Source organism: Apiospora aurea, assembly GCF_038362705.1.
Source record: "Apiospora aurea strain CBS 24483 chromosome Unknown utg000009l_segment0_segment0, whole genome shotgun sequence".
NCBI lineage: Eukaryota > Fungi > Ascomycota > Sordariomycetes > Amphisphaeriales > Apiosporaceae > Apiospora > Apiospora aurea.
Window position 1 is genome coordinate 704,900 of NW_027117396.1, and position 22,668 is coordinate 727,567.

The 22,668-nt window shown below is 54.7% G+C and overlaps 10 protein-coding genes across 10 annotated transcripts; 6 read left to right on the plus strand and 4 right to left on the minus strand.

The window, feature by feature from the left end:
• Positions 1 to 805: 805 nt before the first annotated feature.
• On the plus strand, positions 806 to 2,677 carry PG986_013328 (uncharacterized protein; the record flags this gene model as incomplete). Its single annotated transcript, XM_066849550.1, has 1 exon — positions 806 to 2,677. One exon carries the CDS (start codon positions 806 to 808, stop codon positions 2,675 to 2,677), a length of 1,872 nt encoding a protein of 623 aa, XP_066693693.1.
• A 1,110-nt stretch (positions 2,678 to 3,787) lies between these two features.
• PG986_013329 (uncharacterized protein) lies at positions 3,788 to 4,228 on the plus strand (the record flags this gene model as incomplete). The annotated part of the gene is made up of 3 exons (XM_066849551.1): positions 3,788 to 3,874; positions 3,960 to 4,017; positions 4,074 to 4,228. The coding sequence occupies 3 exons, from the start codon at positions 3,788 to 3,790 to the stop codon at positions 4,226 to 4,228; spliced, it is 300 nt and encodes a 99-aa protein (XP_066693694.1).
• An 87-nt stretch (positions 4,229 to 4,315) lies between these two features.
• On the plus strand, positions 4,316 to 4,810 carry PG986_013330 (uncharacterized protein; the record flags this gene model as incomplete). Its single annotated transcript, XM_066849552.1, has 3 exons — positions 4,316 to 4,322; positions 4,375 to 4,440; positions 4,533 to 4,810. 3 exons carry the CDS (start codon positions 4,316 to 4,318, stop codon positions 4,808 to 4,810), a joined length of 351 nt encoding a protein of 116 aa, XP_066693695.1.
• A 546-nt stretch (positions 4,811 to 5,356) lies between these two features.
• On the minus strand, positions 5,357 to 5,983 carry PG986_013331 (uncharacterized protein; the record flags this gene model as incomplete). Its single annotated transcript, XM_066849553.1, has 1 exon — positions 5,357 to 5,983. The coding sequence occupies one exon, from the start codon at positions 5,981 to 5,983 to the stop codon at positions 5,357 to 5,359; it is 627 nt and encodes a 208-aa protein (XP_066693696.1).
• A 749-nt stretch (positions 5,984 to 6,732) lies between these two features.
• Positions 6,733 to 8,014, minus strand: PG986_013332 (uncharacterized protein; the record flags this gene model as incomplete). Its single annotated transcript, XM_066849554.1, has 2 exons — positions 6,733 to 7,281; positions 7,412 to 8,014. 2 exons carry the CDS (start codon positions 8,012 to 8,014, stop codon positions 6,733 to 6,735), a joined length of 1,152 nt encoding a protein of 383 aa, XP_066693697.1.
• A 1,054-nt stretch (positions 8,015 to 9,068) lies between these two features.
• Positions 9,069 to 10,207, plus strand: PG986_013333 (thymine dioxygenase; the record flags this gene model as incomplete). Its single annotated transcript, XM_066849555.1, has 3 exons — positions 9,069 to 9,110; positions 9,179 to 10,008; positions 10,075 to 10,207. The coding sequence occupies 3 exons, from the start codon at positions 9,069 to 9,071 to the stop codon at positions 10,205 to 10,207; spliced, it is 1,005 nt and encodes a 334-aa protein (XP_066693698.1).
• A 1,101-nt stretch (positions 10,208 to 11,308) lies between these two features.
• PG986_013334 (uncharacterized protein) lies at positions 11,309 to 11,824 on the minus strand (the record flags this gene model as incomplete). The annotated part of the gene is made up of 1 exon (XM_066849556.1): positions 11,309 to 11,824. The coding sequence occupies one exon, from the start codon at positions 11,822 to 11,824 to the stop codon at positions 11,309 to 11,311; it is 516 nt and encodes a 171-aa protein (XP_066693699.1).
• Positions 11,825 to 12,457: 633 nt separating this feature from the next.
• On the minus strand, positions 12,458 to 13,321 carry PG986_013335 (protein tyrosine phosphatase; the record flags this gene model as incomplete). Its single annotated transcript, XM_066849557.1, has 2 exons — positions 12,458 to 12,903; positions 13,090 to 13,321. The coding sequence occupies 2 exons, from the start codon at positions 13,319 to 13,321 to the stop codon at positions 12,458 to 12,460; spliced, it is 678 nt and encodes a 225-aa protein (XP_066693700.1).
• A 1,284-nt stretch (positions 13,322 to 14,605) lies between these two features.
• PG986_013336 (uncharacterized protein) lies at positions 14,606 to 15,392 on the plus strand (the record flags this gene model as incomplete). The annotated part of the gene is made up of 2 exons (XM_066849558.1): positions 14,606 to 14,683; positions 14,751 to 15,392. 2 exons carry the CDS (start codon positions 14,606 to 14,608, stop codon positions 15,390 to 15,392), a joined length of 720 nt encoding a protein of 239 aa, XP_066693701.1.
• Positions 15,393 to 16,813: 1,421 nt separating this feature from the next.
• Positions 16,814 to 18,357, plus strand: PG986_013337 (uncharacterized protein; the record flags this gene model as incomplete). The annotated part of the gene is made up of 3 exons (XM_066849559.1): positions 16,814 to 17,000; positions 17,254 to 17,701; positions 17,835 to 18,357. The coding sequence occupies 3 exons, from the start codon at positions 16,814 to 16,816 to the stop codon at positions 18,355 to 18,357; spliced, it is 1,158 nt and encodes a 385-aa protein (XP_066693702.1).
• Positions 18,358 to 22,668: the final 4,311 nt, after the last annotated feature.

The window sequence follows — 22,668 nt, forward strand, 5'->3', positions numbered from 1 at the left end:
CAAGACGTGTGTTGGATCTGCTTGGACCAAGACTCGTAAGTACATATATATATGTGTGTGTGTGTGTGACAGAGGACCACCGAGATATTCAGTCCAATGCGGCAGTGGAGTGTGACGCCAGGAGAAAGGACACTTCGGTTACTGGCCAAGTACAATGAGCAGGTGCAGAGAATCATCCATTTCGCCACAACATATCGACCGCGTGTTACGCCTGTTACGGCTCTGATACAGCCAGCCAGTCAGTGCCTATCTCACAATACCGGCCCTCTCTGTGTGTTCAACTAGGCCGACACGCGAGGGATCTAATCCACCCAGGCACCAGGCCACTCCGATCTGCCCCACCCATTGAACCATTTCCTCGTACACGATTAGGCACAGGATACCTTCCAGAAAGAGGCAGGGAAGTCGTGTCGTTTTGCTAATCGCGAGCTCGAGTCAACGTGTCAAGTACTGTTTTTGTGTATCCCTAGGCTGCTGGAAGGGAGTCATCGGCAACCAGCCCTGGCTTGGCTTGGCCGATCTTCAAGGGCAAAGAATGCGGTCTTGGTCGCGTCGCAAGTCCCTGTCATCGGCCGGCCCCTGAGAATGTGGGCTAACATCATCCCTGAGCTGGTGCCTTTCTTTTGGCTGGTTCGACTGAAACTACTTCGTGGCATTTTCGGCTGGGTAGGCCTCAAAGCTCTGCTAGGTTAAATGGCTGACAGATAAACAGAGGGCAAAGGGCACCACATACATGCCTTTTTTCTTCTTCTTCTTCTTCTTCTTCTTCCAATCTCTTCAGATGTCACAGGACTGAAATGAAAATATGTCGGAGGCCCGTCCCGAATATGTCGACGTCGAAGCGCGGGGGCACCTGGCAGACCCTCAGTACTTCGTGCCAGATGGAAATGATGCAGAGGAAGGACTGAGCTCGAGTCGGCTATCCGAGAAGAGGCAATCTCGCCGGGGCTCGAGGACGTGGGCCGGATATGCACGACTCTGGGGGTTCTCGTCACCCGGCGTCTCATTGGCGATTCAAAGCGTGCTGCGACTCATCTTGCTGCATACCGTCTCCCTACTCGCCCTGCTCGCCCCTTCTTTCGTTACTTCGCTTGTGCGTGCTGTCTGTGGGAATACCCGTCGACGCTCCCCGGCCGGTGGCAGAGCAGCAGCCCCCAAGCGGCCTCTGAGCCCGACGGCCTACCTGGACGGGGTTCGCGGCGTCGCCGCACTCGTCGTGTACGTGTTCCACTGGGGCTACCTGTGGTTCCCGTTCCTGCGCCAGGGCTGGCACAGCACCGCCGACGTGTCGCAGACAGACCTCTTCCTCCAGCGGCCCATCGTGCGGGTCCTGCACTCGGGCCGCGCCAGCGTCACCGTCTTCTTTGTCGTCTCGGGCTACGTCGTCGCCATCAAGACGCTCACCATGATCCACCGGGGCCAGCCCGACCGCGCCATCGACGCGCTCGCCGGCTCGCTCTTCCGCCGGCCCCTCCGCCTGTACCTGCCCATCGTCGTGGCGACACTCATCAACCTGGCGCTCGTGCGCTGCGGCGGCGTCTTCCTGATGGACCCCACGGGCGCCGGGTCGCCGCCGCGCGGTGCTACCCTGCGCAGGCAGCTCTGGCATTGGTGGGCTCATACGGTGCACATGGTCAATCCGTTCCGCAGTATCGATGGTCGGGCCAACTTGTACAGCCCGCCGTACGATGGGCATCTGTGGACGATACCCATAGAGTTCAAGGGATCACTACTGGTGTTCGTTTTGCTCCTCGCCTTTATGAAGGCCAAGCGCTGGCTGTACATGGCTATGGCACTTGGGTTCACATGCTGGCTAGTCCAGCTCGGTGATCTTGACATGGCCCTTTTCTGCTCAGGGATGCTATTGGCAGAAATATCTGTTGTTTTGCCTCCGGGAGGCAAGAGTGGCCAGACCGATAATCTGGTCTCTACTACCAGCGATAGACCGAGACGTTCACGGAAGGCATATATGCACGTCGCGACGTTGTCTATGTTCCTCGTCGCTTTGCATCTCCTTAGCTACCCAGAAACTGGTGGCTATAAGTCTCCAGGCTTCCGAACCCTCTCGTTCTCTGTACCTGTGTTCTACAGAGGTCGCGAAGACCAGATGCAGTGGTTTTGGAACTCCGTGGGCTCTGTTCTTTTCATTCTGGCACTCATGTACTCGCCACCCCTTTCTCGTCGCTGCAGCTGCAGCGACAAGGATACTGCTAACACACCGCACATTCCCACCCTGCCCGTGACCGTCAGGGAGCCCTCGGGTGCCGTTTTGGTGTCGATCGACCCCGAAAGACCCGAGAAACGTCAGCGAACCCAACCCCTGCTGCAGCGCCCCTTCACCACGGCCTTTGCGCAGTACCTCGGCAGGATCTCGTACGCGCTCTACCTGGCCCACGGTACCGTGAACCACACGGTCGGCACGCGCTTCCTGAACCCTGCGTGGTACGCGTGGTTGAGCGCCGAGGCCGTCGCCCTCGACCGACGCGATGCCGGTCTGAGCGACGCGGCGGACGCGGTGCTGTACCGGTCCTGGTCCTCGTATGTGGACTCGGCCATCTGGGGCACGCTGGCCAACACGTTCGTGCTCTTCTGTGTAGCCGACGTGTTCTGCCGCGGCGTGGACGTGCCGGTGGTGAAGCTGACGCGGGCGCTGGGGATTTGGGCCTGGAAGAAGTAGTTTTGGATTCAGAATAGATTTATATATATGTATCATACAACATCACTACTAGACATATCTCTCTGACTATAACACTAGCCCCAAAAATATGGCTCAGTGTGCTTCTGTGCATTACCCGTCAGTCTTCTGCTGTCCCGACGGAATCTTGACTTGCGCCTCGAAGTAGAGTCACTATGATCATCTATGTATCTTGATGGTCCGGGAAGACAGCTCTTCCGAAGGTAGAAACTTCCATCTCACTTATTGTTTGCTTACTATCATTTCTCACTGCGCAGCTTTCTGTCTTGGCCATTGACAGAGCAATCGCAGTATACCGCCTTGCCTTCCCTAACAACTGGCGATGTCGCTTCTAGCTGTACGTGAATGTCATGAACAGTCGCCCTTTCAGTCCAGACTCAACCGTCTGATCTTTCTACATTTATAATCGCCGAGTCACAAATCCAAACTTTAGCACAATACCACACTTCCCAGTGCGATTGTCTGTCTATCTATGGACTCGATAATTCATAGTACACACATCATGTCTACCATTTCAGCCTCCTCCTTCATCCACAACATAGTCAAACAGTCTTACAACCATCGGATACTCTGTTTAGTCTGACCTCTCTCCTCACTGAAATACAAGGATCGAGTGCAGCTGGAGTTTTGATAGCATACTGTCTGCGATTCAGCTCAAGCAGCCAGAGAATAATCGTACTGCCTCTATCGACGATGGTCCCCTGGGCCATTGCATGGACTCTTGCCTGATAGCCAAGGCCATATCACGTAGACTACTGTGCCGATTATCCGATAAGAACTTGTATCTCGTGCCTGTAGGCTGGCTTCTTGCTCGAGATAAGCTGTCACCAACTTTTCAAATACCTTCTACCGACCTTTCTTTCTTTCAGTATCACACAAACTGTGCATGAATTTAAGACCGTCTTCATCTAAGCGAGATGATTGATTCGTCGCCGACTATTCCTTCATCACTCTATTCACTATCCATAATCACCATCTGATCGAGCAGTGACGCTCTCGTCAACGCTGGGTACGCGTGACTTGAATGAGCTCACAACAGTGAGTGAATACAGTCGGCCAACAGACCACTGCACCACTGCTGCATTGGCCAGCATGTTCACTCTTCTCGAATCACCCTCGGCGTCTGGTTCCTCGGCTCGAATAACCGTTGCCATCACCACTTCTCCTGCTACTCGACTGGTATGAATAACAAACCACTGCATGTGGCCTCTGCTTCCTCTCCCTCCTTCATTATTCCACTCCCATCAAACGCCACACTTCCCAGCCGCCAGACACTGGAACCAACGTCACCGCTGGAGTAAACACCGTCGCACTCTTGAACCGTGGCCACTGCATCCACTTGAATAACCACTACTATTCCACTTACCTAACGGGCCAGACACCCTTGCCCCCATTGGCATAACCATCGACGTTGCAATGGATTCTGTTGCTTCCAAGTACAACACCGCCGAGGCGCTTGTCGCCAAGTTGCAACAAGAGGCGGAAAGCCTCGAGCAGCTGAAGATCGCTGCCGACGGCAAGTTACTCCCATAAAGTCGTCTGGCATTATCGTGTACTGACGTCCCAGCAGACAAGAATCGGATCGAGTACGAGGCTTGGGAGGCAGCAGGCCGTCCCAACATGGAGGGTATGTATCTATATCTATCCCCTTACTGGCTCTTACTGACGCCATCACGTAGCCAAGGATGGCAAAGAGCTGAAGGAATGGTTGGAGGTGGGCTTCCCACGATGGTTCGAGGTCAAGTGTACGTTTACGGCACCATTCCCATACTCCCTCTCTCGACTTGCTTGCGGCGGTCTCCAAAAAAATTCGAGCTAACATCAGTTTGTTCAACAGCTCTGACCACGCTCGAACCAGTCCAGAAGAGAGAGCCCATGGACCAGGCTGACCCCCCTCCGTCGACCACCCTTCTCAAGTCGATAGTCACCCCAGAGACCTCTGAGAAGGTGCTGGTCGAGACGGCCTTCGGACCCCATGAGGCCAACGTCTCGACTTCTCTCGACTCCTCTCCCCGCCAAAAGGACACCGTCCTTGGCGGTAAGCCCTCGTCGAAGGCGAATTCGACGAGACGTACAGAGAGGAGCAGGAGGCCTACATGGCGAAGAAGGACTTGAAGGGCCTGTCATCCTCTCGCTGGGCCTAGACGAGCGGGACTAGCCACGACTCTCTCTCTTCGGAATGGGGTTTTGTGAGGTCATACTTGACCTTCGTTGTACGATGGGACTAGAATGGCGGCAGGTGGTAACAGAACTCCGGTGAAACGAGGCACAAACAGGATGTTCACGGATGGGATACTACGCTTCTTTTTGTGGTTACTTGATAATACTAAATCACGGTTTTATCCTTTCTTACGAAATCGAAACTCTTGTGTCGCTAGTTACTTCTTTTATAATGAAGTAAGTATTCAGTTACTAGCATATGTTCATGTGTCACGGGACGCATACTATGTTGAGGCCATAGTATGTAGAAATGCGTTTTGTTGGGGGTGGCGGTGGACTTCTTCTCATGGGCTACGGGTATAATCGATGTTGATATTTTGGATTTGGTGCAAGATGCCCTGCGCCTGTAATGATGCCCACGCCCATGTTTACCCCTGCAGCGTATCTCCTAGCAAACCGCATCAAATTCAAGCAACCGGCTTCTTCTCCACCATAGCGACTTTATTCCCCTCCCTGCACCTTGGGTGGCACAACGGTCATCATGGCCTTGGCCGCCTTCTTGTAGGCTGCGAGGGTCCTGCGGCCGCCACGAGGCTCGTTAATAACACCGCTCATGCCGTTGGTGCAGTGCGCGCCCGTGGGCTGCGGACAGTAGAACCAGATAGGCTTCGTATCCTTGACAAGGACCTGGAACGCGTGGTTGGCGGGCCCCTCCACAGTCGCGAAGTCGAAGCCCGCGAAGAAGGGGTAGGCATCAGCTGCTGCACTGCCTCTTCCCGCATGCGAGCGACGGGGGTAAGGGGAGTTGGAGGAGTAGCCGGTGGCGTTGGCGGGCGGAGGTAGAGCAGCCGGTATGGCTAGAGGCGCGCAAGGCTCTGCGAAGGACGACTGCGCCACGCTGTGGTTCTTGGGGTGGAACTGGAACTCGACGATGTCGCCGACGGCGGCGACGACGCTTTCGGGCTCGAAGCGCAGCTGCCCGTTGGCGCCCGCGCGAACCTTGTGCGTGACGCCGGTAGGCGGAGCGGTGACTTGGGAGGGTTTGTCGCAGGTTGTGCCTGTGGGCATGGAGTAGGCTCCTGAGGCAAGGAGGGCGAGGGCCGCGGTGAAGGGCACGATGGTGAACATGATGGTGATTGATTGCTTGGAGTAGTAATACGCTTGAAAGCCTTGAAGCATTCGAACGAGACGAGGAAGATAGTTGATAGTAAAGTAAGTTGTATGCTTGTGTCTTATGATGCTGTTTCTAGATGCTCAACTCACACTCTAAGCTCGCGACTTGACTGCCTTCTTATACATAAGTATTTTACATCTCTCCTTCGAAGGCCTCCTCCTAAAAGAATAGCGAGGGCCAATCCAAGTGTCCAGGCCATTCATAGTTGGCTCGCCCGCCGCCTCGAGAATAGGCCGTTGGCCGTTCGGAATAGCTTCACATCCGTACTAAATTGAGCTGGCAGATGTTTCGAAACAAAGAAACAGATGAATATAGCCTCCCGGAACGTCAGTTGCCGAAAGAAACACGCGCGCCTGATTTTGCGGTTCCTTGCAGCGTTTCGTGGCTATGCAACTGCGCTTACGGGTCGTGCTGGAGCTGGCCCTGTCAGCACTGCCCGCCCCCTGGCATGGCAGCAAGCGCTTGCACCTCATGTGTTGGCAGCCTCTAAGAATTCGGAATCCTCTTTGCCGGGACCAAACATGCATTTCCTTTGCATGTATTGGCAATCGTAGTGTACATGTTGGTTATTGATGGCTTTTTTGCTTACTGTAAGTCCTAGCGGTGTCTGCAACTGTATGCGATCAAGATATTACGAGGATGGGCTCTCCAATCATCAATTCATAGGTCGAGATGGTTCAAGTTGATCGACATGCTAGACTATCTAGGCGTCTTCCTTCAGTCGTAATACTTCGATAGCATTGCCGCCCATGACCGCGAGGGTCCCTTGGCTACCCTCCCCCAGCGCCTTTTCCACTGCTGCCTTATTCCACGTCATGCTTTCCCACTCGCCCTGTTCGTCACTCGTCAGGGGCGGGAAGAACGGGTGATCGGTCCCGAACATCAGCCTGTCCACGCCGCTCGCGTCGATGGCCGCCTTGAGCCCGACCTCGGAATAGACGACGGCGTCGAGGTAGATCTGCTCCTTCAGCACCTGCCACACGGTCCTGCGGTTCGGGCCGACTTTGCCCTCCCGCACTAGGTGGCCATCGTGGACGATGCAGCTCTCTATCCTCCCGGCCAGGAACGGCAGGGTGCCGCCGCTGTGGGCCAGGAGCATCTTGAGGTCGGGCACCTCGTCGAAGACGCCGGCGAGATACATGCGCGCGACCGCAATTGTCGTCTCGAGAGGGAACCCGAGCGCGAGGGACAGCACGTGCCCGTACTCTTCCGTCGCCCGAGGTCCCCATACTTCGCTTGGAAGACCGTAATGCTAGATGCACCGGTCAGCAATGCCCAGGAAATGTAACCAATATCAAGGGGGGTATTTCAGCGTGGCCATCTCAAGGTAGCTGTAATAGGTGCATGGTCAAACGCCCGTATTTGTATAAGCCCCTACTCACCGGATGCAGGAATATCATGAGTCCATTCTTCGCAAGCGCTTTGAAGACCGGTATCAACCTCTTGTCATCAAGCCCCTGGCCCAAACCCGACGTGCCCAAAATCACACCCCGGCAGTGCCTGAGCCCCCGGACAAAGCCAATGGCCGCCAGGAGCTCCTCAGCCGGCACGCCGAGCGGCAGGGTGGCGAAGAAGAAGAGCCGGCCCGGGTGCTCGAGGCACATGGACTCGAACTCGCGGTTGACGGACCGGGCCGTCTCGGCGGCCTCGGCCTCGGCCACGAAGTCGAGCCAGGGGTTCGCCAGCGAGATGACCGAAATGTCGATCTTGTGCGTGTCCATGAAGTGGATCTTCTGCTGCAGCGACGAATAGTGCGAAGTCACCGGCCGGCCCGGCAGCTGGGTAGTGGCGGTGGCCGCTTCTCCGGCCTGGCTGATCTTCTCCAGCGACTCCGCCTCGGCGGGCAAGATGATGTAGCGCGGGTCTTTGGCGCCGGCGAACCGGCGGATCAGGGGGATGGTTTGCCGCGACTCTAGGAGCTGGACGTAGGCAGGCGGGTACATGTGCGTGTGGACGTCCACAACGCGGGATCCGGAGGAGGCCATCCTCTGTGTTAGTCGTATCTTTGACTGTTACAATATTGCAGCTTAAGCCAATGTTAAGATGTATCACTTGTGTATAGAGTTTGGTGACTTGGAAAGATGATTGGGTCGAGGGACGGGGACGGTAAGTAAGGTAGTATAGGCTGAGGCAGCTTGCCTCATAAGATGTAGTAGTTGAACTATAGAGAGTGGAGACTCTCCGACTGTCTCCTATTCGAGTAGAATCAGAACCAGGAACGATGCACCATTATCTGAGACTTCGAGATAGTTGACAGAAGTCGCACAGTCATGACTACTACGCCCGGCGGTTATCGAGGGACTGCACCCTGGGCAACCTCGTCGTCGGCATAGTCGACCCCACATTCGACCCGGCTGTATGCCCCGCAACTCGACTCTACCCCGACCTTATCTGCAGGAGGGGAGAACGGCTTTATCTTACCTGACACTGCAGCAAGTGGCTTATATGCACTTATCTAGCCATGGAAGTTGAAAGGGAAGGCTTCACGTGTGCAGCGAACACTATCGGCCGGCATCCGTAGCATCAAGAGCATTACTGAGTTTGACTACCCGGCTTATAAGGTTTCGGGCGAGGAACAAGGCACTCAATAAGTACCTTCTTATCAGTTGAAGACAGTGACGAACCCTTTGGCGATGTTCGAGTGTCGCTGTCTTTCTAAAGGGATATATGTTATTCTTGCTGCGTGTAACTGCATAACAATAACAACTAGAAGCTATGCCATGCAGTGATCTACAGTGGTACGAAGATACAGATCCCAACCAGGCAGAGGGGTCCGGAACGATCTAGGTCTTGTGTCTACTTACTTGCCTATCCAAGTGTCGGACACAGCCGAATGCCCACCCTAACCCTTTCGCGGCCTTATCTGACCGTCCATCCGATTTGATCTGATCATCTTCAACCAACATTACTCGCTTCCAAAGGCCGAGCAACATCCGGGGAGGAGAATATTTATAAATCGAGGGTCGACGCACAGGAACTTGACGTGAGAACTCATCCTGTTCTGGTGCCCTTGGCTTCGTATCCAGAGAATACATTAAAATGGAATCAGCAGCTGTCAAAAGCGAGGGACTTGTCATCCCAGTGAGTCTATGTCTTGCCTCTTGTCATTTTGTCCGTTTATACAGTGCAATCTCTAAACATCACATCAGCTCATCGACTTCTCGGCTTTCCTGAATGGCAACCCCGAGCAGCGGAAGGAGACGGCCAAGGCCATTCTCCATGGATTCCAGACGGCGGGATTCATTTACCTGAAGGGTCTCCCTATCAGCCCGGAGACTCGGAAACAAGTCTTTGCGACCTCTGCCAAGTACTTCCGCCTGCCGACGGAGGAGAAGATGAAGCACTGCTGGACCACCCCGGCGGCAAACCGGGGCTATTCCGCGCCAGGCCGGGAGAAGACGACCCAATTGACGGACATCAACGACGTCAAGAAGCTGCGGGAGGGAAACCCCGACATCAAGGAGTCGCTGGAGATTGGCCGCGAAGGCGAGCCGGACCTCCCCAACCACTGGCCCGAGGAGACGGGCGAGCTCGTCGACTTCAAGTCCATCATGCTGGACTTCCACGACAAGTGCAAGGAGATGCACACCGAAGTGATGAGGGCCATCGCCGTGGCTATGGACCTGGACGAGAAGTTCTTCGACGGCTTTACCGACGTGGGCGACAACACGCTGCGTCTGCTTCACTACCCCGAAGTCCGGAAAGACGTCTTCAAGATCAACCCGGGACAGGTCCGCGCCGGCGCGCACAGCGACTACGGCAGTATCACTCTGCTCTTCCAGGACCAGAGGGGCGGGCTGCAGGTCAAGAGCCCGACCGGCGTGTTCGTGGACGCTACCCCCATCGAGGATACCTGCGTGGTGAACGCAGGCGACCTTCTGGCTAGGTGGAGCAACGACACCATCAAGAGCACGATCCACCGGGTCGTGGAGCCTCCGAGTGGTGATGGGGACGTATACCCGGCCCGGTATAGCATAGCGTAAGTTTGCCTATCCCGAGAACAGCATGCATGCACAGTGGACTTTTGCTCAATGTCAACCGACAGATACTTTTGCAACCCGAACTTCAAGAGCTACATCGAAGCCATACCGGGGACCTTTGCGACGGAGACGGACAAGAAGTATGCAGGAATTAGCAGTGGCGATTACTTGGTTCAGAGACTGGCCGCAACCTATTGAACTTTCTCAACCTTGGCAGCCGTAAGTGTATGATCGCTTGAGCAGATTGAAAAGATCTAGCGAGGCAGTCCAGTATGAATGTGATGAGATACATGTTGTACATGGAGCATTCGGTGAGCGTGTGACCACAGTGCCTACCTACTCAACTACTCTGTAGTTGTGTCTGCTGCCTCCTCTCGAGTCACCGTTGTTCAAAGCAGAGTGATACAGTAGCGCTATCAGTCCCTGGACGCTTAGCTGGTCATCCACTAAATACAGCGGCGGGGAGCGCTTCCGACCCCACCTGTCAGCGGCCCCAGCAGACGTCACAGGCCTTAAGATGGAGAGTGTTACTCATGTTTCAACTCTCTCTCTCTCTCTCTGCCAAACCTACCATTTCTGGACATAATGTATTTCTCTTTTCCTTCCAATGGAGACTACTGCTAGACTTTGGGAAGACGCGGCCCTTTACGACGGAACACCACGACGACGACGAACAAGAAGAAAAACATGAAGAAGACGCTGCTGCTGTGCTTCATCCACGGCTTCCAGGGCGGCGAGGACACCTTCGGCACCGGCGGCGAGTTCACCGAGCACCTCGCCGCCCTGCTGAGCGCCGAGCTGCCCCGGGTCGAGATCCGCACCCTCGTCTACCCCAAGTTCGAAACGCGCGGCGATCTGCACGAGTGCGTCGCCCGCTTCCGCGACTGGCTGCTGAACAAGGTCATCGACCTCGAGGTCGCCGCCGGCACCCCCAGCCCCACCGTCGACCCGGGCGTCCACACCGTCCTCATAGGCCACTCGATGGGCGGCATCGTCGCCGCCGAGACCCTCATTGCCCTGACCAGCGACAAGCCCGTGCCCCACGAGACGGCGGCAAAAGACGACGGCGGCAGTCACAAAGACGACCAAGAAGAAGAAGAAGGAACGGGCGACACCACGGCGGCGCCGTCGTCGCCGCAGTCCGGAGGCCTCAATGCCATGATGTTCCCGTACGTACAGGGCGTCCTCGCTTTCGACACGCCCTACCTCGGCATAGCGCCGGGCGTCGTCGCACATGGCGCCGAGAGCCACTACCAGACTGCTGCTTCGGCGCTCACACAACTAAGTGGATTGACGTCGCTATGGGGCGGGACCAAGGCCGCCGAGGACGCCTCGCGGCAGAAGCCGGCGCAGAAAGCCCTCGAAGCCCCGCCGTCGCAAGATAAAAAGCAAGGCGGCAACACGGGCGGCGGCGGCGGCGGCGGCGGCGGTTGGGGCAACTGGGGCAAGATGGCCATGTACGCCGGTGCCGCGGGAGCCGTGGTGGCCGGCGGCGCCGCTGCCTACGTGAAACGGGAACAGATCTCGTCGGGCTGGGGCTGGGTCGGGAGCCACTTGGAGTTCTTGGGCTGCCTGGCCAAGGGCGAGGAGATGAAGACGCGCGTGCGGAAGATGGTCCAGCTGACCCAGGAGCTCAACCTCGGCTTCGCCAACCTGTACACCCGGCTCGGAAAGGGGGCCGGCTCGAAGCAGGTCAGCACCGTCGGCCTGGTCGTGGGCAAGGACCGGACGTTCTGCAACTTGCCAGCGCGACAGGCGGCGGGCGACTGGAGGGAGGCCATCAACGACAAGGCCACAGACGAGATTTCCGCGCATATGGGTAAGTACTACATACATCTTTCACACGGCCAATGTCTTTCTCCATTCACCTCTCCTTTGCCCATGCTCGACAGATACTGATGATGCATGATAGGCATGTTCGAGCCCAAGGAGAATCCAGGCTACTACCAGCTTTCGGACGACGCCAAGAACACAATTGTCAAATGGGTGAAGAACGAATGGTACGAGACTAGTAGCAGGGAGCTGGAATAGGGGAAGGAGATGTTAGTGTCGTCCTAACGATTTAATGATACCCCGAGGACGGTGTTGAAGCTTGCATGCAATCCTGTATAACAAATTCTACTAGCATTGCCCGTGTTTCTATAGGGCACTGCTTTTATATATACCACACGCATTATTCTAACCTCTTTTCCCATTTCTATCATTGTCTGGCACCCTGCCAGGGTCCCCCCAATTCTCTCTTTCCTGTAATAATGTCATGTCTCATGCGTCCCTTCATTGCCAACACCGTTTTGAAGCCACCATTTCTCATACGCCATAGTATATGTATCCCTTGATAGACAATAATGCCAGGCGCCAACCCCTAACCTTGAACTCTCGCCGACTTTCGCATCCCGCCCGAGCTCTATACAGCAATTATACGATAGAGAGACCCGAAGCCGGACGATACTACTGCGTAGCCTTCAGGTTCTCCGACTTCTGAACGGCCAGGACCTTGCGGCGCTGCCTGTTCATGTGGCCGATGAGGACGTAGGCGCCGATGGGCCAGATGACGAACAGGGAGACGCCGAGGAACAGCTGGTAGAGGGGGCCGAACTTGCGGCCGGCGGGGCCGAGGGCGCGCCACATCTGGACCATCTCGCTCGTGATGCCGAGCGGGTACAGGACGAGGTAGGAGCTGTAGCGGACCCAGGTGAAGGCGGCGGGCTCGTAGCCGCCCAGCTTGACCGCCAGGTACGTGTAGCGGATCACCTCGGTCACCGACCAGGCGAAGAGCATGGTCGAGTAGACGGGCGAGGCGCAGAGCGCCGGGAACGGGAACTGCACGCCCCAGACGGCGACGTAGCGGGAGGCGACTTGGGCGGCGGCCGTGACGGGGTCGGTTCGGACGATGCCTACATTGCGCGGGCACACAGAGAGGATTAGCTAGCTAGTCTGGACTGGCCGTGACGTATGCATAACCCATGGAGGGCGAGAGCTCTGGCCAGAAAGAAGCATTGGCCAGGGTTAGGGGCCACAAGTTGGCCAACAAGCTAGCAGGACAAGTGGGAGGGCGTGGGAGTGGTTTGCGATCGACTTACCGAAGAGACCGTGCAGCACATCCAAGATCATCAGGGTCTGCGTCCACAGCACAAAGTCGCCGGTCGAAATGTAGACGAACGCCGGGCCCCTCAGCAGGTTGGCGCCGACGGTGCGGCCGAGGACGGTGGCCCAGAGAATGGCGGACACGGCATTGTAGAGGATGAGGTAGCCGGTCTTAATGGGGGAGGAGGATGCCCTCTTAGGAGCTGTCGCAGCAGCGTCTTGTGCCATTTTTCTGTGTCGCAGAACCGACGGAAGAAACCCAGATGGATGGAAGGAAAGGATTCAGCTCTAAGAATTCGGTAGCAGACACTGACAAGACGGCAGACAACTCAATCGAGAATCCCTTCCTGTCGTCTGATCGGCGTGGAAACCCTGGAGCATGTGAAAGGAAAATTGGGCTGCGGTTGAGCTTCCAACTGTTCGGTACTATTGCCAGGATGGGGTTGTTGGGGAGAACATGGGATGGTTTGGCCAGTAGTTTGGGCCACCCAGCGCGTTTGACGTGACGTTGCCGGATTGATTTGGCGGGCAGGCGGGTACCTTGCAGGGTTCGACAGTGCAAGCAAAATGCCGGCCACACGGCGGCCGAGAATGGTCAAGATCGACGCTGATTCTATCTAGAGCAGGTTATTAATAGCGAGATCGTGATATCTACAAGTATAACATGCCTGCTCATGGTATAAGGGAACTACTCTCTCTTCCCCCAGATTGTTTATTGTTTCCTTCCTCTTCGCTCTTGAAACCCAAGCTAGCAGCTTTTCTGCTCACCACCCCTCTGGCTCCGAGGCCAACGGGACGGTAGAAATGGGCATTATCCTGCTTCCAAGGGCTTGGCTTCAAGCCGTTCCCGCTACGTTGAAGCAAGGCCCAGCGTCTATTATGGGAAGACGAAGAGATACAGAAAGTCTAATGCTGAAGGACCTCAGGGTAAACTTGCATCAATCCAGCGCCGGGATCTAGTCGTAGGCTTTGCGCAGTCTTGACTCGGGTCCGATCAATCAGCCACCTGTAACGCCAAGGAGTTTCCTCTGCGATCGTAGGCCTCGGTGGGCCTGGAGAAGGACCACTCAGCACCCGGAGAACCGTTTCCAAACACGACAAACACCAAGGCTTAGGCGTTGTTTTCAGCATCGCTTACTGCTGCCCCGTACGGTCTGCACGGCTTCCGGTGGCATGCCTGCGCTATTGCTGTTGACGGGTTTGTATACGGAAGTTCGCGATACTGGCAAGGGTTGGCAATGCATACCTACCGAGGCCTCTCTATCCTCCTGAGTAGACTAATGTGCTGCCTCCCCCTCTCTCGTCGATGTGCATGCCTGACGTTGTAGATCTTTTCCATTACCATTCGTGTCTTTCTTCCAGCGCTGCTTGAAGCGTCTTCTGGTTATACAGTTATTCATCTCATCTTTTTCTTCTTCTTCTTCTTCTTCGTCGTCGTTCTTTATACGTAATTACTTCTAATCGCACTTGTTAAGAGTAAAGAGAAGCAGGCTTCTCTTCTTAATGGTCATAATGCGTTTTACTCTTGCTGTCGTCGTTGCGGCTGTCTCTTTCCTCCATGTAGGGATATGCGAGAAGATTACCTTCACCGTAAGTCTATACATTCATTCCCTTACCTTGCATTTCTCGAATGATCCGACTGACAAATGCTGGTTAGGGTTCGCCTGCGGCTCATGCCAATATAATGGTTCTGTCTTCTGCTCTTGCCAAGGCCTACAAAGCTCCTCCCCTCACCAAGCGTCAAATCAAATTTGAGAACGGTGGAATTCAAGTCGGAGGCGCCGGTGGCCTTCAACTGGGCGGTTCGGGCGGAAAAGAGAAGAAGAAGACGACAGGGGCGGGTAAAGGCCAGACAGGAGGTGCAGCGAGAAACCAGACAGCCGAGGACCTGGCTGCGCTCAAGGGAGCCCGCCAAAGAGCCAACGGTACTGCAAACGCCGGAACTGGCCTAACTCTAGGAGGCATCCTCTCCGGCGGTTCTCGTGGCGACAAAACAGCTAAACCAGCCGCTGGCGCGGACAAGGCACAGCCGGCCAAGGGCGAAGCTGCCGCTTCTGCGAAAGGCAAAGGTGGTAGCGCTGAAGATGTCACTGCCGTCAAGGAAGGGGAGCAATTCAAGGACAACCTGGGCATCATCGTGGACAAGAACGGAAACACCAAGAACGTGGGCGGGAACCTTGGAATCACAAAGGGGTCTGATGGAAGTACCTCGGTCGGTGGAGCTGCAGGCATCAACATCTTGTCAGTCGCCGATGACGACGAGGATTCCCAAGACGCCGAAGATGCCGAGCAAACTTAAGAGCAATCCTATAAACACGGCAGCATAAACTTGCATACCGTACATAGACCACTAACTCGCCCACTCTCTGGATCTAACCCTGATTCTCGAATCCAAGTATTCGAAGACCCCCTAGACATGATTGACCACCCGAGCATCTTGCACAAGACCAGAATGCATGTGAATAACAGCAAAATTGACCGTGTCGGAATGGAATAGTAGTATTACAGGCTAAATCGCCCGAAGCCTACAGCATAAGGTGTCGAACATTCTGTGACTTGTAAACCCCCGGGAGTTGAGACGAATGATCGACCTCCATCAATGCAGTAGCCGTACCACCTTCACCGGGCCGGGAGACGGTGTGCAAAACATTGACCGATTGAGCCGCATTATTCCATCGACGTCCTCAAGTAACGAACACCCCAATTGCTCCATCGGAACGTTTGTCGGTGTTTATACGCTGGAGCGCTGGAAAGCATCGCTGCTCCCGGGCCTTTTCTTGCCTACAGATGTCGTTTCATCAAAGTCGCGCAACGTCCACCAAGTCACACGACCGGCTAACTGGGCCAATGGGTTTTCAATCGGTAATATAGACATAGATTGCATGAGATTCTTCGATCCTGCCGTACCCTCTTGTTTGATCCACCGTGATTAGGCATTTCCACCTGTCAAACCTTATGTCCCAACCACCGTGATAATCCGGGATGAGGGGACATATCCACGGCTGACGTCGGTGGCCTGGCCTGGGCTTGCCTGGAGCAATAGACATTCTCTGACCTATACTGGTACATCCTTCACCCAGAATCCAATGGATCTACTTTATCAGGTTCCAGGCCTTGCAGTCTGGGCTTTTCTCCCGTTCGTTATGCCCCAAAGGGAGTGTTAGTGTTGTTAAGAGTATCATGATAGTGGTCAAACGGCGAGAGATATCGATCAACATATCGGGTAACATGATCCTTGCATGTTACCAACTTGGTTGCCATTCTTCCAGAACCCTTGCACTTGTCAGAAGCTTGAGGCGAGATGGTTGCAATGGTTGGTTCGTCCAATACCCACTTGCATCTATATTATAAGCCGGATGCATATTCAACCCAGCGGCGATCGTCCAGGATTGACACACGCGGGACAGGAGGCTGAATTATATGGTGCCATATATGAAATGCCATGGGATCTGTGGCAAAACATCCTACGATGAGAATCATCTGCCTCTGTAGAGCTGTGCGGAAGACTGAAGCAAGATCATGTTGGAGAAGAATCTCGGGAGTATTCCCATCCAGGTCTTGTTGTCCATATCAACGGCCAGATCCCGCCCGCCTGACAAGTCGGTATCGATCAAGACTACTTTACTGAAGAACGGCTTACCTTATGTCGTATAATACTCCCCGTGCTCTATTCCCTGTTAAAATCACAGGTGTTTGATTAATATCCATATTTCCTCCGCGATGTCCTCGGTTGACGACTCACTGGTCACCTATCCCAACACAGGCTCACTAGTGAACCCTGCAGCGAGCCCTCGAGTGGAACACCAGAACCTCGCGATAGTGGTAGTGATAACGTTTCCAGCGCTGGCCCTAATGGTGGTCTCCGTGAGGGTTGCTGGCAAGCTTTCGACGCGGCTGTTCAGTCTAGGTAAGTTGCCTTGGCTAACTTCGGGATGATATAGGAGCTAGGCTGACACTCTCGAGAAGACGATGGCTTAGTGTGTGCAGCAATGGTATGAAGCCCATGCATTCGGCCCTGTACTGTCTGTTCAATTGCTTACCAGCGAGCGTAGGTATTGGCAATCGCAGAGGCTGTTGCAAGCTATGAGTGTAAGCAGGACTCACCAAACCTCCTGAAAAACTTCGCGATCATCGGGTACTGGAACTGACCGCGCCCGAAGTTGTCATCACGAACTATATTGGCATGAGCGCTGCAGACATCCCCTTGCACGACCCGACAGAAGGGGCTGCGTGGAACTACGTTGTGCAGATACTGTACAATCCCATTCTGGCTCTCGTCAAATCGTCCCTTCTCATGCTGCTCCTCCGTCTATTCGGGCAGAAGCCCGGAGTGCGGCGGTTCATCATCTGGGTCAACACCATCAACCTGGCCAGTTTGGCTTCGATATTCTTCGCCATCGTGTTTCAGTGCTTCCCTCTCCAGAAGGCATGGAAGCCTCGATTGGAAGGGTTCTGCGTAGACCGGCGGATATTGCTCGTGGCCGCGAGCGCCATCAACATCGCGCTGGACCTTTTGATACTGGGGCTGCCTCTGCACATCTTCATCGGGCTACGAATACCCAAGAGGACGAAGATCGCCTTGATATTCGTCTTTTTATTAGGATTCCTGTCAGTCACGGTCTCGGATCTTTCGTGTCATATGCTTATTTCCTGTACCTATCTGTCTGTCTGTCTGTCTATCTGCGCTGCCATCTTAACTGTCCCATGCTCACTTACACGCATGCTCACTTTTTGCCGACAGAACGACGTTAGTAGGCATATCCCGCCTCGTCCTCCTGGTCCGGGGCCTCTACGTGCTGCTGGACCAGCCAGACCCGACATCCAACATCCCGTCCGTCATCATCGCCATCGAGGCCAACTTCTCCATCATCACGGCCTCGGCGCCGGCCTTGCGGCCCGTGCTACGCGCATGGTTCCCTTCTTCCTCCTCGTCTAAACCAGGCGGAGGCGGACGTCGCGACACGGCGGCGGTCTCGGCGGCGATGGACAAGATGGTGCTCGGCGCGGGGGCGGCCGCGCGCATCGGGCGGCTGCGGAGCGCGGCGGCGTCATCGCGGCGCAGCGACGACGACGAGAGCCTCATCCTGCCGGCGCGCGAAGTTGTTGCGCGGACCGACTTCGTGGCGCAGTATCACCCGCCTCACCACCCCACGCCGGGCGGCGAGGACGGCTATGACGCTGGAGAGGGTGGGGCTCGTCACGATAAGGAAGAAGTGGTCAACATCGGGCTGGAGAAAGGCGCTAGAAAGGAGGCCTGGGTCTGATCACGGTGGCCCTAGGGGGGTGGCGTGGGAGGTACCATCCGTCGTTCAGTCACTTGATTTTGGCGCGTGAGAACGAAATGCCCCTTCTGCGGTCTACATGCTTCTTTCTCTCTTTACTATCGTTGTACGAAGGGCTTATCATATGGGAGGCGCGTCGGTGTTCTTAGTGTCGGTTCCTTTTTTTCGTTGGCTTGATGGCTTGCTACGACTTATGATTACTACACCGCATGGGATGAATGACTTGCTTCGCAACTTGATAACCCCCCTCTAGCAGTGACTGGCATCTCGATCAGAAAGCCAGCTTGCGAACGGCGATAAGGCGCTGTTCCGACTGCATGTACTGGCGATCTTGCACTAAGTCTACATGTAGTACATTCATGACTATACGACCTCGTCAGTAGCTCTTTCAATATGACTTCATTGCCCGAGAGGGTAAGAGCAGGTTTGTGGTTTCTTGGCAGATATCTCTTCAAGTCCGACCCCGGGCGTTGCATGTCAGGTGTCGCTGGTTCCTGACTCGTTACACATGTCAAGTTTCAAGAAAGTACCCATGCCCTCTCCAGCTTTCTTCCCGCTCTTTTCTGTTCTTCTCCATCAGCGCATCGTCAGGATGCCGAGTCTTGGACTGTCGACGATAACCCAAAGTAATTGGAATGAAAAAGAACGCCAGGTGGTTTGCCGGTCTTTTTGGTACGTAACTCGTTAGTTTCAATCTTGCATGTGGTCCCTGTCTTTTTTCGCACCTTGGTTGTTCCCGTCAGATCCCCAGCGATGGGGTTCTCTACCGCCGCATACCCAAACCCTTCATTGTGTGCTTTGGGATAGATGGCATCTGGCTGGAGCAAAGGATAAAACTGGAGACATTTCTAGAGGCTGGTCTTGCACGCTTTTTTACTTCCTGGTCCGCTCCGCGGAAGTGTGCGAGCAGTCCGCTAGGGCATAGTGACGAACGGTGTCATCATCTTTCGACCTACCTTGCCTCTCTCTCTCTACCTGCATCGGAGGCTACCTGTAGTAGCAGGTGGGAATGCACACGGGAGATCCCTAATCTTAGCGCAGGCTACTAGTATGTTGGTGGTTGGGCAGCGGGCTTGATTTCTGTTCCACGCCTTACGACGTACTACCCCGCAAAATGGCCCATCAGGATCCTGAGGATTGGTGTTGACTTACTATGTAAGTTGTGGAGGAAGTTGGTGTGCTGCTGCTTGGGGTCGGGGTCCTTGGGAAGATCGACTGGCCGGTGATGGATACATAAAGTCTGATTGGGTTTAGGTGTCTTGTCGGTTTTGAATCTGTCGTACGAAAGATAAGGATGCAGCAGAGGAACCTCGGACCAGTCTCGCGCATTGCCCACCATACCGCGTGCCTTTCACGCCCACCCGTCACGAAGCCGCTTGGCCGTTGTCTTGTTCACATGTCGTTCGTTGGTCGCAAGCGCGGGTGGGAGATAGATGTCATCACTCAAAGCCGCCCTGGGAAAAGGCACACGTGTTGTGGTGATGGTGGGCGGTTGATGGTGTGTGTGACTGCTTGCCTATTCCACAGCAGCTCGGGGCTAAAACAGTTCGCGGGGAAGCAACCGAGCAGGAGGAGCCAATAATGAGATGGCGATAAGGGAGTCTTTCTCGTTTACGGCTTGACCCATGGGCGTGCCCAGTAGCACTTGGTAGTAGTAGCAGTGTGGGGTCAACTGAAGCTGCGAGGGCGTTGAGGGCGTTACTGGCATTACTGGCATTACTGGCGTTACTGGCGTTACTGGCGTTACTGGCGTTACTGGCGTCACTTGCTGTTGCTGGCCTGGGGTGAGTACTCTTGCCTAATACAGCGAACTCCCTGATGAGAAAACACCATGTCATTGATCCAAGCCAACAAACAGCCTGGAAACCACATATTCACTGAACATTTCATGATTGATCAAATGGGCGTTCTTGGACCTGGTGCTACGCATACATACGTCAAGGTCTGCTGTTGCAGCCCCAGTTCAAGGTTAACCGTCAAACCCAAGCTCGCACGATATAGTAAGATCAACCATGGCGTAACAAATTCACAATAGACAAAGCGAAAAAAGACTGTGCGGTTGTGATGCCGTGGTGGGACGCCGCGTGTGCCCATGTTCTTAAGGGCTCTGGTCAAACGCCCAAGACGAGTTGCAGCTTACTTGATCCCATGGGGATTCTCAGGCAAGAGGACTCAGGCCAATACACCATGACCGCAGAGTGCAGTCCAATCGTTTTCGGCTCTGCGGGTTGAACGTTGCGGTCAATCAACAATCAGGATGGGGCCGGGTGATGGAAACCATCTCGCCCGGCACTGGGGAGGGTGGCTGGGTGGTGCCTTGTGCTTCTATCCATCTTTCCGGCCGCTGCTTCTGGAATAAAGATCACCTCGTGTACCCGGCGTGACTGGAAGCTGGGCAAGGTTGAATACATCATTCAATGTCCAATGGGCCGATTGTAGTTTCGGGGCTGGCAGAACCCTCGGGTTTCGCTGAATGGCGCCCGCCGCCTGCTGTGTGCAGGTCACAGTCAGTAAGTAAGTACTTGGTAATCAATCACTGACTGAAGAAACTGGGCCATCGGGCCAAGCCGGTGCTGTATGAGTCAACAGAAACCAGTGTCATTGTAGAAGTCCCGGGGTTTTTGATTGTTGAATGTGCCAAACCTATGTACGGGATGACGTCCAATCCAATGCAGGGTGAGTTGGCGGATTGACTGAATGAATGTGGTTCTCGCGAGTGGCCCGGGTTCGCCGGTCCAGAAATAACAATGGATGCAGCACATCCGAATAGAGCCTGAAGAAAAAGCAATAGCCCATTACTGCCGAAGACTGCAGGTGCAGCTGCAGTCGTTTCAGAGCGAAGAAAAGCGAGGCGCGCATTGGATTCAATCCTATATTATTTGAGATGCTGATGGCTGAGAGGGTTGGTGAGCTAGTTACCTTATCCATCAAATAGCCCCAAAGGAAAGGTGGACATCACTTATCATACGTTGCACTTCTGTCATGCACTGTTTTGACAACGTAGGCGGGAGATAACAGGCCGTGGGGAAGGGCAGCCCGACCGGACTATTAGCCAACTGAGCTGAAGATCCGAGAGTTTGCGGGTAGTGCCTAGAAAGTTTACCTTATCTTGCTTTGGGCTTTGGGCTGGACTCCGCGCGCCTGGGAGGGCAATGGGGGGTTGGGGGAGTTGGGAGTCTCCTAACCAACTGCCGCCCATGTCAATCAAAATAGCTGTTTGTTGGATACATAACATGTACCTGTCACCACTTGATTGCGCACACAGGGTCGGGTCGGGCGGTCTTTAGGCTGGATTTGTCCGTATCCGAAGACTGCCAGGCTGTCTGTCGGGTGCTATGTCATTATGTGACACGTTATAACAGGTATCGAAGTGCCAACCTTAGGCGCATGTAGATTGGAAAACAAGCAACTTCGATTGAGCCTGCCCTGCCTGCCCCCCACACCATGGTAAGGTATGCAAGTGAACCAAGGTATAGTACGGCCTCAACTGGACCCTTATGAATCCCACACCTCCTGATCAGGCAGGCCGAGGGCATATCCCAGCGCATGTACAAGCGACTTGTACCGCAGACACCGCCAGCCCAAGCCCCCCTCCAGCCAGCCAGGGCTGTTTTGTTACCTGCCCAAACAGAGCCTTGGGCGACCAAACACCACTGCCAACGGGTTCGACGGGTGCAGGGATCTGCTATTCGAACTATCTAACCCAGCGCATGCTCAATACGGATACATGTACTACAGCTTACTCGACTCTCCTCTTCCTGGGCCCCCCTGCCTTTAACCTACTTGCCTACCTCTTTACATACTCCTGCTTCCCATTCATTTCAGCTCTTCTTCCCGATTATTTCCCCCTCCTGATAGAGCCTTTAGCTATAGTCTCACAGTCGTATTAAGTATATACATATCTTGCAGAGGGCCCTGGAAGGTATGCGCCGATAGGGTTGCATCCGCGCGAAGACGACTAGACTGCCTTTAGTCCCATCTCCTCCGAAGTTCGCCGTCTCAGAGTCCAGCAGAGATAAGGATTCCTGCTGATGAATCGGCGCCGCCCATAAACACACTCAACACTCCCAACCAGGACAAAGCCTTTCGCTTTCTTTCAGCGAAATCTATTCTTTCTGGGCCATCATCACGAGCCCCCATCTAGCGAGACCTGCAAAATTGCCTACTTTATTTTTTTTTCTGCCTGGTTACATTACAGATCGACACACACCCGACCGACACCATTGCTGTACGGGTCCTGCATTTCAGCGCGGGCGCCATTACGTACTGAAAACCCACCCCTGTGCCTGCGGC